The 18,176-nt window shown below is 39.1% G+C and overlaps 2 protein-coding genes across 2 annotated transcripts in view; one reads left to right on the top strand and one right to left on the bottom strand.

Annotated features, from left to right (window-relative positions):
- Window positions 1-1,410: 1,410 nt before the first annotated feature.
- CRYBA1 (crystallin, beta A1) lies at window positions 1,411-7,741 on the top strand. The gene is made up of 6 exons (XM_012648342.1): window positions 1,411-1,446; window positions 2,858-2,922; window positions 3,930-4,048; window positions 5,307-5,448; window positions 6,865-7,007; window positions 7,454-7,741. Exons 1-6 carry the CDS (start codon window positions 1,416-1,418, stop codon window positions 7,599-7,601), a joined length of 648 nt encoding a protein of 215 aa, XP_012503796.1. The 5' UTR covers window positions 1,411-1,415; the 3' UTR covers window positions 7,602-7,741.
- Window positions 7,742-13,951: 6,210 nt separating this feature from the next.
- The window catches only part of NUFIP2 (nuclear fragile X mental retardation protein interacting protein 2), a 26,205-nt gene continuing 21,980 nt past the window's right edge, over window positions 13,952-18,176 (bottom strand). The window contains exon 4 of the mRNA XM_012648341.1: window positions 13,952-16,891. Coding sequence (XP_012503795.1) covers window positions 16,839-16,891 — 53 coding nt within the window. The 3' untranslated portion in view covers window positions 13,952-16,838. The remainder of the gene's footprint in view (window positions 16,892-18,176) is intronic.

Below are 18,176 nucleotides of genomic sequence, written 5' to 3'. Positions count from 1 at the left end.
GCTGATCAAAGCAGCAGAAACATCCTTGGGTGGTGTGTCATGCTTGCCATCAGACTTACAGGGCTAGAATGTTCTGCCCAAATCTGCAAATACTCGCATCCATATCAGAACTCACCCCCTAATTTTTGGCTCTGGGGAAAAAAGGGGGCTCTGATGAAACTTGAGGCATGGGCTAGAGAGATTGCAGAGGAATTGGGAGAACTTTCTTCCCTCCGAGCTGCTATGAGATTTTCCATAGTGTCTGTCACCAGAAAAAAGTCCGATAACAAGTAATTATAAACCTATAATGTGTCAGGCAGGTATTATCTCCTTTTTTGAGGTTGAGAGAGGCTAGGATTTGAACCCACACCAACCTGGTTCAAAGCCCTCCCCACCCATTGCATCTTCTTTCTTCTCACAATAACTGTGATGCTTGATCAACACCTCTTCCCCTTCAGTGCTCCGGGGGAGGCCCACGATTCCCCTGAATTTGCCAGGAGGTCATTTTACCCTTTAGGGCAGCGGTCCCCAACCTTTTTGGCACCAGGGACTGTTTTCATGGAAGACAATTTTTCCACGGACCAGGGAGTGGGGTGATGGTTTTGGGATGATTCAAGTGCATTACATTTATTGTGCACTTTATTTCATTATTATTACATTCTAATAATAATAATAGTAATAATAATGAAATAATTATACAACTCAACATAGGTTGGGGACCCCTGCTTTAGGGTACTATATGCGCAGTACCTTGAGCCTATGAGATTTCCAAGGGCTTAAAACAATATATTGAAACCCCCAAAAGATTGATTGACTCCAAAATTTTAAAAGCAAACTGCAAAATTAAAATGAATATTTAATAAAATAGCTACAGAGACTCACATCTACTTGTCAACTATAATTGAATTCAGCTCTTACATAGTTATATATAAATATAGCATAATAAAGATTCCCAAGAACACAGTGAACCATTTTTTCTCAATAAAATTCAAAATTGTAATAATCCTTTCACATTTTTTAACAAGAAGAAGAAATATACATCCTGTGTGGAAGTGAGGTGCATTTTGATGTGTTTGATATGACATGGGGCTTTTCACGGTCTTAGGAAGGTCCCGCGGCGGTGTGAGGAACCTGCAGAAGGACGGGACAGATACTCCGGCAGAGACCTCCTGTCCTCACCTTCTGGCTGCTCTGAGACGAGGACCACAGCAGCCAAGGTCTGCAGCGGCCAGCCTCACCCGCAGCAGTGGGGCCGTCTGGATTTCTGTATCCCTAGTTTGAACAAAGGCCTGAGGGATGCCTGCCCAGCAGGCTGAGCCACCAAAGCTCCGGGGATCAGGGCGAACAAAGGCAGAGGGAAAGCAGAGTGCTGACAGGGCCGGAGGCCATCGGCCTCAGAGCTATAAAGAGAGGGGCCGCAGAGCAAGTGGCACCAGATGGAGACCCAGACTGTGCAGCGGGAGCTGGGTGAGTAAGGCCCTGAGGGGACTCTGCCCTTCCTCTCCTTCCCCTGCAGAGACATGCCCAGAAGAGGGCCCAGTTTTCCTGTCTCATGGCCAGAGCCTTCTAGGGTGGCTGGACAGGAGTGGGGCACTCCGGGGAAGGCAGCCTTCTCTTGTCAACCCAAGAGGAGTCACTTATGTGGCAGTAACTGCTGCTCTAGCAACCATGGCGGGGGCCCCCAAGAAATGAGCAGGGTCCTGGGGCACAGGGAGAAGGTATACGGGGCAGGAGTTGGGAAATGTTGCTTATTCAGAGGTTCAGAATGGAAAGACATGTCACAGAGTTTACATGCAGTCGTTCCCGCACCCAATACCAGCCAGAAGGAGGGCCACAAATATTTATCTTGAGTCAAACCTGATGCACACCTGCCTGTCTTCTTTCTTCCCTCCCTTCCTTCCTCCCGTCTTTCCCTCCCTCCCCCTTCCTCCTATCCTACCTTCCTTTGCACATCCTACCCTCTTTGCTATCTTCCTAACCTCTATGAGCCTCAGTATCCTCATCTGTAAAATGGCGATAACGATAGTACTTAGCTCATAGGCGTGTTGTGAAGATTAAATGCAATAATGCAAGGAAAGCATTTAGAACAGGGCCTGGCATAGAGTGAGCTCCCATTAACTATGATTATTATCTTCTTTTCTTCCTCATTTTCCTTCACTGAGTCTTTTTCGATGCTCCCACCTCCCCTCTCAACATGTTCCCAGCATGGTGCTACATCAATCACCCAGGAGACCCCAGCCTTGCCATCGAGATGCTCAGCCAGTGCATATTCAGTGGGAACACTCATCAGTACTGTGATGAGTGCTAGAAATCAAGGGAGACAGCAAGTGGCTGCAGGCTGGAGAGGAGGCAAGGTCAAGGCTGGGTAGGTCTCAGAGACGGAAAAGCAGGAGGGAATGGTAGCCTGGCCATGCACTGCGGCAGGTCAGTTTGAGCGCTGTGAGGAGCCAGGTAAGGGTGAGACCACGAAGGGGTCAGAGCCCAGGCTGCCCTTGTATTGTATCCTGGCACTGCTGGCGGTGTGGCCAGTCACATGAAGGATCTGGACTAGATGGCTGCCAAGCAGTTTACAGTGGGGCATGTAAAACTGAGACAATGCTGTCACCCTGAGGCAAGCTGGAGGTCAGGAGCTACAGTTATCAAAAGGTCACAGTGCCCATGCAGTGCTTTACCTGCATTATTCCTTCTAATGCTCACAATAACTGCATGGGAAGCTTTACCGATGGAGAAACCAAGGCTCAGCTGGTGAGCGGCAGAGCCAGGATCCCAACCAAAACCTGTCTTTCGGACTTCAAGCCTCCCTTACTTTTCCCTGTGCTCCCTCACCTCAACCCCCCAACCCAAAGGCCACATCACTGGTGTGTGTTCTGTCTTCCAGAAAGCCTTCCAACCACCAAGATGGCTCAGACCAACCCTATGCCAGGGACCCTGGGGCCATGGAAGGTAAGCCCACCCGCTTCACATGGAAAATTGAGGGATCCAACAGGGCAGAGGTGAGATGCTGCCACAGAGCAGGCCTCAGGCCTGTGCTTGTCCATGAGACAGTGACCAACCAATGAAATACCAGTCTGTGGGGGAAGGGTCCACCCAAGGTCCAGATGCCACTGAAGAAAGGATATCTCAGATGTCCCCTGTTTGGACAGAGGAAGGATGACTCTGGAAGCCAATGACGGGTGGGAGATGCGTAGTTTCCTAAGTCAACTGTCCTCCACACTGCTAAAATTATCTTAAAATAGAGCAGCCCAGAGAGGATTATGCCCACAGAGAAAATAAGGGCCCATAAATGAAGAGAGATTTGCCACTAGATCCCAAATAAATCATAGGACCCTGGTCTCCTGACTCCCAGCCTGAGGTAGGTTTTAATCATTGGCTGAAGTGGGTGAAGTGGCTTTCACTGTTTCCCCATCATTCCCTACCGTCCTCATTGGATCAACTCTAAGGCCAGTTCACAGCTTTGGGAGCTGTTCTCTGGCCAGAACCAAGCACCAAGTTTTAGTTTAAGGTATGAAAATGATTTAATCAACTCTCCCTTTATGCTTTAGGTTTCTATAGAGGGTATGACTGGAGAAGCTAAGAAATAATCCACAGGGAGTTCCTGGGACTCCCAGAATCCTAGCCTCTGGGCTATACTTACACAGGAAGCCTGGTGAAATGGGAGTCCACAAGTCCTTGGCCCGTCCGTTGGGCAAACTGTTATCCCTGGCAGACCATTCCTATCATAAACCAATCCCTCCTCACTTAATCCCTAGCCTGGGCATATGAACACCGCCAAACAGTGATGTTAATTCAAACCCCTTTCCCTGTCTACTCTGGAAGAGATGGCATCAGGCATCCTGGGATACAGCTGGTGACAGAAAACACAGGGTCGAATACAAGTTAAGCTGTTGATCTGGGCCTCTTCTTCCTGACATACCAGGTTCTAGCTCTCGTCCCATTCAATTCCATTGCAGATAACCATCTATGATCAAGAGAACTTCCAGGGCAAGAGGATGGAGTTCACCAGCTCCTGCCCAAACGTCTCTGAGCGCAGTTTTGATAATGTCCGGTCCCTCAAGGTGGAAAGTGGCGCGTGAGTATGGACCTCAGCGGAACCGCAGGCCCCTTATTTCAGGTCCTTTCAGACATGGGACCATAATAGGGATGCAGGAAGAAAGATGTTCCCTTAGACTCTAATCATTTCTTGGAGAGAGGCCTCCATACTGAAGTAAGCTCAAAAGAAATCACTACATGTATGATTTAGTGGCTTGGTACTAGACTGGGGGGTGTGTGGGGTGCAGATTAAAGAAATATATACAATGGGGAGGGCCAGTGACAGGTATCACACCTGGGCTTCTGGAGCCCACAGGCTACTATCTAGGATTTCTTCAGAACAGCCACAGGACCCTGGAGTTTTTCTCGCCTATAGAAAATAGGTAGAGAGGAAACTGCCAAGCTGCAGCCTCTTTGTGGCTAACTCTCCTGTATGTCCCAGAGCAGACATCGTTAGCTAATTTCTCTATGAAAAAAGAAACTCAACCCCAGAATTCCAGAGGCATATTCGTTCCTAGTCAGTCTTCCAGGTGTTTCTTGTTAATGGTTAATCTTGGCAAGGGGGACCCTCTCGTTTTGTCTTCTGACTCTTGGCAGGGTAGTTGAGGCCTTTATCATCAGCTTCAAAATGCATAAGGAAAGGCCTCTCCTTTGCCCTAGGCAGACCTGGCCTTCTATGTGGATAGGCTTCCACAAGCTGCTTGCCACCAAAATCAAGCTCTTTAGCCCTTTAAAATGGGTAACACTTCAAGGTGTCATCAGTAACTGAGACCCAACTGTGAAAAACTGAGGTGAGGTGTTTCAAAAAATTAGGTATCGGTATGGGGCGACAGGAGAAAGAACCCACAAAGTGATGAGGAAACAAGAAACCAGTAATCTATCAGCTGCCTATGCATCCCTTTGCTTTCTTACGAAGACACCAACAGGTTTGGCTAGAGCCAAAGCAATAGCAAGTCACTAGATCCTGAACCTACAGCTCCAGCCAGTTGAGAATAGGTGACTTGGAGAGAAAGGAAATGGAACTTTAGATTAGCTTTGCTAATGCACTACTCGGGCCACTGAAGTAGATAGACCCTTTCAGTGGATAATCCGAAAACAAATATTACATCTACAAACCTGCTTAGTGTAGCTGTCAGCTCATTCCCCACCTCTCGCGATGAATTACTTTGTATGGCTCTACTGGGATTGGCCTGATGTTTTTATCCACTATTAACTTACCTAACACGAAAGATGCCTTCTCCCCAAGGCCATATAGGCTTTGAACACCATGAGCAAACAGCACTACATGTCTTTGGCAGCTGGATTGGTTATGAGCATACCAGCTTCTGTGGGCAACAGTTTGTCCTGGAGAGAGGAGAATACCCTCGCTGGGATGCCTGGAGTGGGAGTAATGCCTACCACATTGAGCGTCTCATGTCCTTTCGCCCCATCTGTTCAGCTGTGAGTCTCTGAAATTTCTACTTCTGTGAGGGACGGGGCAAGAGGGTGCAGACAGACCAACATTTATGTTATTTCTCATCAGTTATGCTGAATGCGAAACAGAAAAGAAATACACTGCTTTCCCCTTCCCAAGTCTGCCATTTGATTTTCCCTACCACGTGGTATTTTCCTTAAGCTAAAGGTAAGGGTCTTTTCACGGGCAGCAAAAAGCAGATACTTAAGAGCCCAGTCAACTGGTGAAACACTAGTGAACTAGTAAAAGCACTTACCCTGTAGTAAAAAGTAAACCCTTGGTCAGTTAAATTTCAATCTGTGTAACATTTTACTGCAGAAACAAGGAAATGCTGAAGCAGCCGTTCAGTAAGTGGGAATGGGGAAGAAAGAGGCAAGTCTTCCAGTATCTCTTGTCTGCATTGATTCATAACAACTTTTGTTTCTAACACTAAACATTATTCAATAATGCATCAGACTAGGACACTTCTAAAGTCTCTGGAAGAGTTCGAGCAGAAGCAAGATGACCTTCAAGGATGTGTTGAAAATGATCCCTATATTGGGAGTGAAGCTGGGCTAGAACCTTTCCATATATAGTCTGTATCATGTGATTTTCTCATGATTTTGGCTAATGATTTCACCTTAGTTCAAAGTTTTGCCAAAATTCAACTGGTGAAGTTAACCTAAACAGTTCTAAACCTAAAAAATACTTCCCTATCTGGAAGTGATTTCATCTCACTTTTCTTCATTCCCCTTCACCAAAGGTATAATTGACATACAGTGAAATGCACAGATCCTAAGTATATATCCTCACGAGTTTTGAAAAATATATACACCCATGTAACCAACACCCTAATCATACACAGAGCAATTCCATCACCCCATAAAGTTCCCTGGTGTCCCTTCCCAGTCAATTGCTCCCCCACCACTTTCCATCACCAGGGTTAGTTTTGCCTGTTGTTGAACTTCATACAAGTTAGTCTCTCCCCTTTTAATGCTTGTGTAATATTCATGTTCCCTACTGGACATACAGGTTATTTCCAACACACACACACACACACACACGCACAATTTGGGCTGTTTGTATTAATCTGTGAAATTTTTTCACATTAGTGAACATTAATCCATCCCTTGGTTGGCTATGTGTAGCAAGTATTTTTTACCACTGTCATATCTTCATTGGCCTTTCATTGTTCCAAAGTATTATATTGGTTATTTGCGCATTTTAAATATTATGCTAAATTGGATTAAACAAAATTATGAACGTTTTTCTTATAAATCTGTTCTTTTTACAATCAATGATCACGTACTTCCTTTTGTAAACCAGAAAATGTTTCAACTTAGAAAAATATAGTAATTAAAGAATTAAGATATGATAGCCACAACACTAGTACTAAATGTTTTTAAACAATTTCTGGATTACAGAATCATAAGGAGTCTAAGATTACCATCTTTGAGAAAGAAAACTTTATTGGACGCCAGTGGGAGATCTGTGATGACTACCCCTCCTTGCAAGCCATGGGTTGGCTCAACAATGAAGTTGGCTCCATGAAGATACAAAGTGGGGCGTAAGTGCAAAAACAGGGTTGGAGTACATTTCAAATTAATTCCTGCAGATGCAAGCCTTGAATATTAACACTTCAATGGTTGTGTTTTACCAGATTTTATACATTGACATCGCATCAGTATGAATGTCACATTCCAGTTCCTAGTAATTTTGAATCTCAGGTTCATTGTACCAACTACACTTAAGGTTGCAGATTTTTCTTCCTTGGACATGCCTCCATGGAAGCATTTATGTTGACTACTCTTGTACCTTTTTTCATGATCAAGATTAACTAACTAGCTGTAGTCATATTATGTTTACAAAGCGTCTGACACATTTAGGATGGCTATTGCTTTTTAAGACTAAAAGTATCCTGTCCCACCATGTTAAGGAAAGCAGCTCAGGCTTTGGGGTGTTCACCAGATTCCTAACTAGTTTTAATAATGCAATGTGCTTTGGATTTCCTAGCTGGGTTTGCTACCAGTATCCTGGATATCGTGGGTATCAGTATATCTTGGAAAGTGACCATCACGGAGGAGACTATAAACATTGGAGAGAGTGGGGTTCTCATGCCCAGACTTCCCAGATCCAGTCGATTCGCCGAATCCAACAGTAGTGGATTAAAAGCTCCAAGTAAGAGAATCCTAAAGCATGAGACCTTGCTAAGCACTCTAAAATGAGTTTTATGTTCTGCTCACAGACATTGCTTTCAAATGTTAGCTGCTGAAACCCACAATAAATGTCATTTAAAAAAAACCAAAACTTTGTAGACTGGATTAACTACCATGCTTTACACAAATCACATTTACGTGGCTGAGAGTATTTACAGATAAGCTTCAATAAAACCTCAAATTCCCTTCTGTGTCCTTGCAAGTCACCTGCCAGGTCAAAGACTATTATTCTCTATCTTAAAGAACAAAGTATATGACGCAAACGTATCAGTCTTAATAGTGAAGGATACACTTTTAGTACATGTTTTTATGTCCTTTCTCCCCATACCATACTCTTTCTAATAATGTTGAAGTTAGCATTGATTTTTTTTCACCTTGTGACAAATCAGTGCTAAAGAAACAGGAAGTTTCTCCAATGTGTGTATTTTGACATGGTTATGAATAAATCCAGAGTCTTGGCAGCTTAACATTCTAGTTGCTTAATTGCTTAACTCAATTTTGGTTTCTTATTTCAACTGGAAGAGCGTAAGGCTCCATGTCTTGCAAAAAGGCAGGATAGTTGCTCTCACAGCTGATTTTTCAATAAACATGCTAATTCTAAGCATTGTAATAATATGATTAAAAAAATCAACAGAAAGACGTAAGATTGTAGTACATTTAAGATTTAAATTCTCTGTACATGTGACCCTTTGAAAAAAATCACTATCAATGTCACAATCCTAACTTAGTTTTCAGTCAAGACTTTTTAAAAAATTAAAGCACACAAAAGATAACAAACACCTCAGAAACTTTAAAATTTTTTATTCAACAATGTACACTTATTTTGTCTCTTAATTTTATTCTACAAATTTCTCAAGTTTTTCTTCTGATAAAATAAGTAAATCTGGGTGTGGTGTGGAGTGTTTGTAATTTATATTTTTAGAACACTGAACATGAAGTAAGACATCAATAAAGGAAGATCATGTAACTGACTTCCTCAGAATCCATGACATCAGAAACAGCTAAGCATTTAGCAAAAGGGTAAATTTCTCTGGTCACTGTTCTTATATCTAGAAAAGACCTATCTTTTTGGGCAAAATAAACATTCAAACTTTTTTTTTTAAAGGGGGAAGGGAAACCATCCTCTAACATAACTGTACTACACTAGTTATCCTTCCCCCAAATTAAGAGGTAACTCAGCTCCTAAGTGCCTATGTACACAAGACACAGAAATTACTTTAATCCTCCAATATGCTCTAAGACTGAACATAGTGAACTACTGACAGATGTGGGAGAGTAGCCATAGCCATCTAAGATAATGCTTGCTACACTCCTATGTTTCTGCTTTTTAAGGCCATGCATTAATGGGCCACCTTTCCAGTCTCGATTAGATGACTTAGTTTTTAACAGCCACTATCAATGAAGGTACAGAAGAAAGGATTTTGCTGTGTTTTCAAAGCCAATGACATACATCAAGAGCACACTTGATAGACAAGTAACCTTCTTCTATACATTGGAAAAGCTATAAAATGGAAATTTATTTTTTATATCTAGAAGCATGGGGAAAATACCACTAGTAATATATTCTACTTAAACTTACTAGCCTCTCCTACAAAGGTCCTGAACAAAATTACAAAAAAAAAAAAAAATCTTTTAAAAGATGATCTGACAAAACCTGGCCAGTATTCTACACAATCTTCTAAGTATACGTATGTGTGAAGTTAAGCTATTCAGTACATGCAGACTGCAGTGATTGAACCAATATGTCCAATTTCTAAACTTGTTCTAATCCACCTGGGTAACTTTTAAAAGATATACTATCTTTAAAACAACCTGTCCTTTGATCTTTCAACAACTGAATGATTCTAATCCCAAACCAATTATTCAGTACAGCAAACTTACATTAAAGCAGGAAAAGTATTAATAAAAAGGCTATCCTATCTTTAAGCCAGCCTTAAGACATAAAATTGTCACCGAGTCCCCATGTGGCAAAGGTTTTTAGTTCGAATTACTTCCCTTTTCTGTTTGATCAAATAACAGAGAAGTGCATCCAGTGATTTGCAAAGCTAATAAAACTGCCCTGTTTCAAGAAAAGCCCTTTAATAGATACAAGTCAAGTTCTGATTTAAACTGAACTTTATTAAAATAGATGCCAGTTTTCCTCTTCTAGTTCCACTGATGAGCTAGCCTAGACCTATAATTTTGAGCTCTGTTTCCAAAGATGGTAAATCTAAGAACAATGTATTATAATAAGGACAGATAGGTCACTTTTGGTAATGACACACAAATTAAACTTTCAAAACATGTGCATAGCTTTATTCATCTACTTAGATCTAACCTTTTCACGGAGCTTCAGCAAAATTCGCGTGTGCAAAATGCATTTCTAAAACGTAATGCAAGCAAAGCTTTTCACATTTACACTGGCAGGAAATACAGAGAAACTAACAAGTCACATTAGGGAGAGTTCAGATCTTTTTTTTAATGACAAGAATTGCACAGTTTATTATTTTGAGACAATTGTTGCAGACATAAATATTTAAAATTTTCTAAGCAAGGTGCTTTAACAGTAAAAATTTTAAAGTTGGAAAGAGCCAATAACTTGGATCATAGCTCACACAGAATTCCAAATGCAAGTGGACTCCATTATCTCCCTAGGTTTTGCAAACAATGCTTTTTATAACACTTTTTCTTAATAACACTAAAGGAGACAGCAAGCTGAAACTTTTTTTTCAAAGCACACAAGAAATGGTGTCATCACATTACTTGAAGAAGGTGCTGAGGGGGGAAGAAAAGGGAGTGAAGAATCCTTTTACTATTTCCCACTACAGAACAGCCACTAACAGACTAAGATCAAAAAAGAAAAGAAAAGGAAAGGAAAAAAAAAGGAACAACAAAAAGATTAAAACATTTCCCCAGTTTACAAAATAGTTCCAGTTTGACAAGATCTATAACTTTAAACAGAGAGCACCAGTTGGGCAATAGAATGAGCATTTCATACTGCATAAAAATTAGTGAGGTGGTAAGAACCATCAACTATCTCAGGCATTACTACATGGCCTTTCCAATTTTTTTTTTTAAATATACATGCAAGGCACATTGATATAAAAAATAGATCTCTGGCCAACAAATATATTAAATAAGCAAATTAAAAGTTTGGCTTTGCAATATTGGCAACATCAAAATATAACCAGATAGCTTTGGACCATACATCTTTCTCATATTCCTCCACCTCATTTATTGTTTCTCCCCCATTATTTTGGGTTCGATCTCCTTCAAGTTTGGGTATGTGCTTGAGAAATGACTTTTCCTCTTGTCAAGTAGCATTCCTACTATACTTAAGTTTACCTTTGCTAAGTAAAAACATACTAGAGAGAAGCAGAATAGTTGGAGTTTTGATTGATTTGATTAAATTAAATCTGATTGGTCTGGGGCAGTATTATTTCTCCTCTGTATACAAACAAAAAAAAAGTCCCCAGCTTACATAGACAAATGTTTTCTTTCTAAAAGATCAGCAACAAACCAGTAATACTTCCTTTAAGCCATTCTTCCCAATTCCTCTTTTTGAGGCAGAGAGAGGGAGTAATAGAAATAAAGCTAAGATTTAAAATATTTTCAGTAGTAGTAGACATTTTAAGGCCAAAAAGTGTAATATTAACACAATTTTTATTTTCCTAGGTTATTGTCCTTCATAGGCCAATACCAACTATAGATGAGTTACTTGTACTGATTTCCTCCCAAAGAGAATTTTAAAATTCACTCACTTTTGTTAGTGGCTGTGCTACAGGAAAGGTATCAAAGCAACCTATGGTACATGTATGGTGTATAGTAATGTAAAAAGTGCATCACATTCTTGATTTTCAGTTTCTCATAGCAGCAGCAGGATTAATCTAAGACAGAAAACAGTTGAATTTTCATTCTAAAAATGCAACAATACCTAATGAAATGTATTCAAGATCATGAAAGGATCCTCCTCTATAAAGGATAAATGAAAATAGACTAATAATAGACATAAACAGGGGTAAACTAAAGGCATTCATCCATATTTACATATTAAAACCACTTTTGTTAATACCAAATCTTTACATCTAGCAAAAGAAATAAGCATTTTAAGAATAAAGCAGACATTACTAAAGCAGTATCCCTTTCTGGAGCCTTTGATTAGCACCTGAGGAAAAAAGGGTATACGGAAAGCTATATGAATTTACCTCAAGTTGATTTGTTGGTCTGCAGAGTAACTTTGTGATATACAATAAAAGTGAAACTGAACTGGAAAATAAATGTAGCTATTTTAATAAGGCTGTAGAAAAGGGATACTGCAGTATTATAAAATGGCTTTAGAACTCTAGACATAACAAAATTCTATGGATAAATAGGGAAGTTAGAATCAGCAATCCCAACACATGTGAGGATGGCTGTTTCATACTTTTTAGCCTATAACTGCTATTTGACAATCCCAGTAATACAGAAACAACACACCATTCATGCTTCACTGGGTGTTTTTACTACACAGACAACTTAAAACTCCATTCATTCTATTGCTGGCATCCTTTAACTACTTTCTTGAGCAGCAAAACAGTGTGAACTTTAATTTAAAACCCAGTAAAGCAGTGCTTTTGAGTGAAGCCAATTATTCATCATTCTTTTAATCAACCCAGGGTGGGTCTGGTTCTCACACATTTGAACAGAGTGATGTATGTTAAAAAAAAAAAAAAAAATTTTAACATACTCAAAGCAGAAGCCCATCTTTTTACCATAGAAGAATCTTGGTGCTCTCTTAATTACATTAATAAAAATAACATCAATATTAAGAACTAACGTTAACCTACGTGCCTCTGGCAAACCTAGAGTAGCTATTTATGCTTCTAATCTTGTCCTCTGCCCCTCCCTTTTAAACAAATATCAATACTTCGTGGGGGAAAAGATTGAGCAGATACTACCTTCTTTCCTTTAAAACCCAACAGTTAAGTCATGAGCAGGACTAGTAAAAGACACTGCCCTATCAGAAACTACCCTGACTGGTACAGCATCAACAAGACCCGACCATAGAAACTATTGTCCATTATATATATTTGTCCCATTATTGCGTATCTGTTCTGTAGTTAGCATACATATACAAGAAGGATCGTTGTTATTCCAGTACACGGTTCAGTGGCATAACCATACCCATAATCCTTGGAGAGCCTTGCAAGAATGACTCCCTCCTTATTTAGTGGAATTTAAAGTCGAATAAAGTCTTCTTCCAATTTCCTTGCTAGTGGCCATTTGGGACATGACATACAATTTCACACTAAATGGCTTTTCTGTTTTTAAAAAACTTTACAGCAATTACAAATGATAAACCATTAGATGCCTCTGATGTGGGTTAGCAACAAGCCTAACAACCAAGTATGAAACTACTGCTGCTATTTTGTATTAGACAACTCCCATAGTTGAAGTTTGTCATATTTTCCCTAAAAACCGTTTTGAAAAAACAGTGCAGCACTTTACCATTATAAAGTTTTTGCAGACTGAGTGATGACTGGGTAAGCAGATGATTAAGGACAGCAAAATTCTAAAATGGAGAGAAACTCTCTGGCCATTTGACTGTAATTAACAAATAGTTATTGGCTATCCCCTCCTAGAGAGCAGAGGAGGAAGAAAGGCTACTATGGATGTTGAAAATACATTTTATGTGATGGTTCCTTACTAAGGAGGTTAGAGAAAAGGCTAGCCAATTAACTTCAGTTTAGCAAAGTGGGAGTGAATAAAGAGAAAGATAAATACACCCTGTCTTTTGTGGAAAAGGGGGATTATTCAAGACATCTATAGGAGTGGTACATGACACAGAAGCCTACAATAATCAAGACAGATTTAAAAAGAAATTTTCACCCATAATTAGTATCTTCATAGCTATTAAAAAAATAGGTCATGATTTCATTCTTAGTGCCATTTTTCAAATACTACCCTTTTAAGGATTTAAACCACCTGACTTTATTCTGTGTAATGAAAACAAATGGCACAAAATAAATACAAGTTCATTCTCTGAATACTAATGTCTTACACACATTCATTTACTAAGTTTTAATATCTGCATCTTTCACTCACATACAAGCACTCAACACACATACACACACACACCTTTTTCAGTCTTTATAATGGAGGGATGTTAAAAATCCCCTCTAGACTGTATTTGGTTTATGCTACAGTACTAATACTCTGAGTTGAAGGAAAATTCTTGATACGAAAGAAAAACACATTAATGTTATTTAAATGTGCTAAATTAATCACAGCTGAAGTTTGTTTAGAAGCTTACACAAAAATAATCAGAAAACAGATCAACTCTTAAGATTTTTTTTAATAAGTGCTCTGTAAGGAATTGTGTGAGGACCTAAGGAGAAAGATTGCAACAAGTAGAGTTAAGTGTTACCAAACAGCACAAAGGAAATTTGTCCCAAAGTCCTGCTTGTACCTAGGCAATTAAGTCCATTAACCCAATGCCCAAAAAATACTGACAGTTAATATGACGGGGCACTAGCGTTCCCAGAAAGTTAAGTGACATTCCTAATTATATACCTCTAACCATATAATCAAGGAAATTTCAGTGGAGAAATCAAAGTGAAATGTTGCATTGTTTCATTTAGAAGTGAGACTCTCAAAAACCTTTGGACAAACAGAAGGGATACATTCTCTTTTTGGCTTCTCTGAACATGGAGGCCTGAGGGATATGAAAGGAAATTAGGATAGCCATATAATTAAGCGTTGCTTCTAAGTTTAAAAGCCCAATTCAGATGGGGGCCGGTGTTTTTTTTTTTTTTTTCCTTTTAGAATATATATTCATTCAACCTCTGTAATGTCACAAACCCAGAAAGTTTCTTGTGAGTTGTTGAGACAGAAGAAAATTCCAGGCAAGCAAAATGGACATTTAAAAAAAAGGGAGGGGAGGGGATCTGGCCCTAAGGCGACAAGTGGTTACACAAGGCAATTGAACACACAGCAGAACTTTAAAACCTGTAAAACAAACTGGAGCCTTTTTTTCCCTTTAATCAACCTTATATCTTTTTTTAAACTTTTTGAAAATTTTTATTTAAAAAACACAAAAACACAGACTTTTTTCACTTCAGTATGTGGTATGTTGCATTTTCCAGTTTGTTCAATGCTTTAAAGCTCAAGGATGCCTCTGCTTTCAATTGTACATGGGCCCGAAGCATCCTAGCTTTTGGCAAGCAGGCAGGAGACTCAACAAAAATCAAAATAGGAACAAGGCAGACTAAATGCAGGGCACATCTGTAAACATATTATACATTTGAAAATTACAATATCAGTAAAAGTGATACAGTTTACAGGTGAAATGAAACTATCTGGAACTGGCCTACCACAAGTTTCTGAACCTGGACTGATACAATAAGTTATTATATATATATATTATGTATAAAAAAGTTTTGTTTACATCAAGTGGAATTGGCAATCCATGCTTATACTTTTAAAATCTAAGCAGGGCAGAAATCCAGACTAAAAAGATATTTTCTCTACTCTATGTTGAGTCCAATAGCTTCTTTCATGAACTACTTGTTAAAAGTCTCAAATAATCAACAAAACGAGAAAACCCATCCATACTACCAGTCACTCAAAACTGGACATTTCTTAAGCAAAGGGGTAGAGCAAAAGTAGTTACTTTCTCCCGAAATACCCCAGGGGATCCAGTCTACTTTTATTAGAAGACTACAACTCTTTATATTAAATATAAATGCCCTGCTATTTTAACCTGTATTTGACATACATGGATATACTAATCTCTGTGTGTGTTGTTTATGTGATGTGATGCTATGTCAGGCCAGACAACTTGTTATTATGCCACTAACATCACCCAATCTTAATTGGACCCTTAATTTCTGCACACACACAAATAAATTTATTTTAGCATGCTATACACAAGCTGCAGTGCAACAGGATGGCAATGTGATAAGACAGGGCTAATGCTCTTCTCTGCCCAAAAGAAAATTTCCAAAACTTCACATTATTTTCCTTAAAAACCCATTTTGCTCTAGTACTAAAATATATTTACTAAGATATAATTAGAAGCTAGTAAGCTCAGAAGTATAGTTTGCATGAAAACACACCTTCTATAGGCAGGGTTTATTACCTTCTCACTGGCTAAAAACGAAGTTTTAGTTTTCATGGACCTTTTGCTTCCCCTTTTAGATTTTGCTGAGAAATTAAAAGACAATTTACAGAAAGGTACAGAAGTTTCTCTTTGATGTTTGAGGAAAAACAAGGAAAACAGCACATTTAGTGTTAGTGACAGAGAGCAAGTCTGGAGCACCTACAGTTGAAAAGCAGAATATATTTTTGCTCCCAGTTATACAATTACATTAAAATATGGGCACAGGAATATTTTTCGATATTGAATATCCAAGCCAATTGCTTGTTCTGCAACTTATTAAAAATGACACTCATGGATTCTTCAGTTGTTAAATTGAACCAAAACCAAGTTAACTATGTACCACCAACTATTCCAGAATTGTAGAACTTCAAGGCCCTCCCCTATCCCCACCCCACAAAAAATAAAAGGAAAGAAAGAAAAGATTTCCCCAACAACCCACAGAGGCTGCTTAACTCTTGGCAAGACATGCAAATCATATTCGCTAAAAAAATACACCCCTGCAAACTTCAAGGCATTTATCCAGCATTCTCGCAGGGCTTAAAGTAAAACCAAAAGATCAAAGGAGGAGTGGGGGGAAAATGTTGAATCATTCTGGGTTCCCCGTGATTAGTGTATCACTTTAGTCACAGAACAAGATACAGAGATCTTTTAAGTGGATTTGCCTTTCCAGTGGGTCATTTGTTGCCCAAGTTGATGACAGCAGGAACTTTAGAACCACACTTGTTAAGTCTGTATTCATTAATCACTTGCATTCACACTTAAAAACAGAAACTAACGATAGGAAAAAAGAAAAAAAAAACTATTCAGTACCGGAGATTAAATAACCATGTGTAGTCTCTTGAAATAAATTTGATTCCTTAAGAAGTCTAATTACTTTCAGTTGCCTTTTTTTTTTAAATAACTATATATATATATGTATATATATATATTTGTATATATTATCCTGTGATTCTACTTATGGTTCCTCTGCTGCGTTGAAGATCTAGGAGCATAAAAGCCTTGTGTCCCCCATGAACGGTGGCTCTAATGCTGCAGAAAGGTTACGAATAGGCAGTCTGGTCCTTCATTGATCTGGACTATCCATGGCTTCATTGTAAGTGATTATCCTTTTGGGATCTAGAGGGAAGATTTAAAAAAATTAGTAAAAATAAAGTCTGGAATCCCAAAATGCCCATGTTCCACAAACAAACCTCAAATAACCATCATTTAAATTGTACCCTTTTTTACGAAAACACAACTTAAAAAAAAGGCCATTTCTCTCTGTAGTAATACATGTATGATCCAATTGTTCAACCCAGAAGTAGCTGTTTGGCATTCCAATGAATTCCCAGTAACAGGGTCTTTTAGGCAATGAGGACCTCAACTCCTAAGATCAGAGAAGGTTGAGTTCAGTTACTGAGAGTTTTCTCTATGTGTTTCTCCTGATTACAGAAGCAGTATATTTGAAAAAAAACAAAGAAAAAAGCTTAAGTCACCAATGATCCAATACTGAAACAAACACTTGGATTTATTTTCTTTTGCTGTTCTGAGTGAATGAAGTCAAAATTTATTTTAACCAGTGTGGACTGTCTAGCAAGAAACCGTTCAAGCAAAATCTAGTACCAAAAACTTCATGTTATATTTGTTTGGCAGAACTTCCAATTTAGTCCTAATCATGACTTATTCCTTCTTCCTAATTTCCCACAGTACCATTAGCCTTTACTCTCAGCAACAGCAAAATCCCACGGATCTCCCAGGTTCATAACATAAAACTGTCAGAATGTGTCCGGGCAAAGATTCCAGAGTTATTCGGAAGTGCTATTTTAAATTCCTATTATATAGCTGTATGCGCCCCTCTTACGGAGGTGCAATGTTTTTATTATATAACCATTTCTATCTATCATTAAAAGTATACATGCTTAAAAAATAGGCAAACCAGTAAAACCTGCCATCTAATGGAAAATTTTAAAGGCCTGTAAATAATATTGGAAAAACTCAAGCTCACTTCAACCTAAGAATCAATCTACTTTAGTCTAGAGATAATATCATTTCTGGGACTTCAAGGGTCATTCACTGGCAACCTGCCATGAAGATAATGCTCACTCCTAATAGTTAATAGCCATTTTACAGTAAAAACATGTAGTTCTACTTTTGCAGGGTATATTTTCTAGTCTAGCTTCTTTTCATTTGTGTTTGATTAAAAAGGTACACGGAGGCCGGGCGCACTGGCTCACGCCTGTAATCCCAACACTCTGGGAGACCGGGGTGGGAGCTCGCTTGAGCTCAGGAGTTCAAGACCAGCCTGAGCAAGAGCAAGACCCCATCTCTGGGGAGAAAAAAAAAAAAAAAAAAAAAGGAGAATTGGCAATCCATGCTTATACTTTTAAAATCTAAGCAGGGCAGAAATCCAGACTAAAAAGAT

Source organism: Propithecus coquereli, unplaced genomic scaffold, assembly GCF_000956105.1.
Source record: "Propithecus coquereli isolate 6110/MARCELLA unplaced genomic scaffold, Pcoq_1.0 Scaffold281, whole genome shotgun sequence".
In the NCBI taxonomy this organism is placed as follows: domain Eukaryota; kingdom Metazoa; phylum Chordata; class Mammalia; order Primates; family Indriidae; genus Propithecus; species Propithecus coquereli.
The sequence above is the reverse complement of the archived record's forward strand: the minus strand, read 5'-3'. Positions and strand labels throughout refer to the sequence as shown.

What these genes read in the sequence shown, in the direction of transcription:
- CRYBA1 (XM_012648342.1), top strand. Translation starts at nt 1,416, where the DNA reads ATGGAGACCCAGACTGTGCAGCGGGAGCTGG. An exon ending in CTCAAGGTGGAAAGTGGCGC is followed by an intron (nt 4,049 to 5,306) that starts GTGAGTATGGAC and finishes TGTCTTTGGCAG; the next exon opens with CTGGATTGGTTATGAGCATA. An exon ending in TTCGCCCCATCTGTTCAGCT is followed by an intron (nt 5,449 to 6,864) that starts GTGAGTCTCTGA and finishes TCTGGATTACAG; the next exon opens with AATCATAAGGAGTCTAAGAT.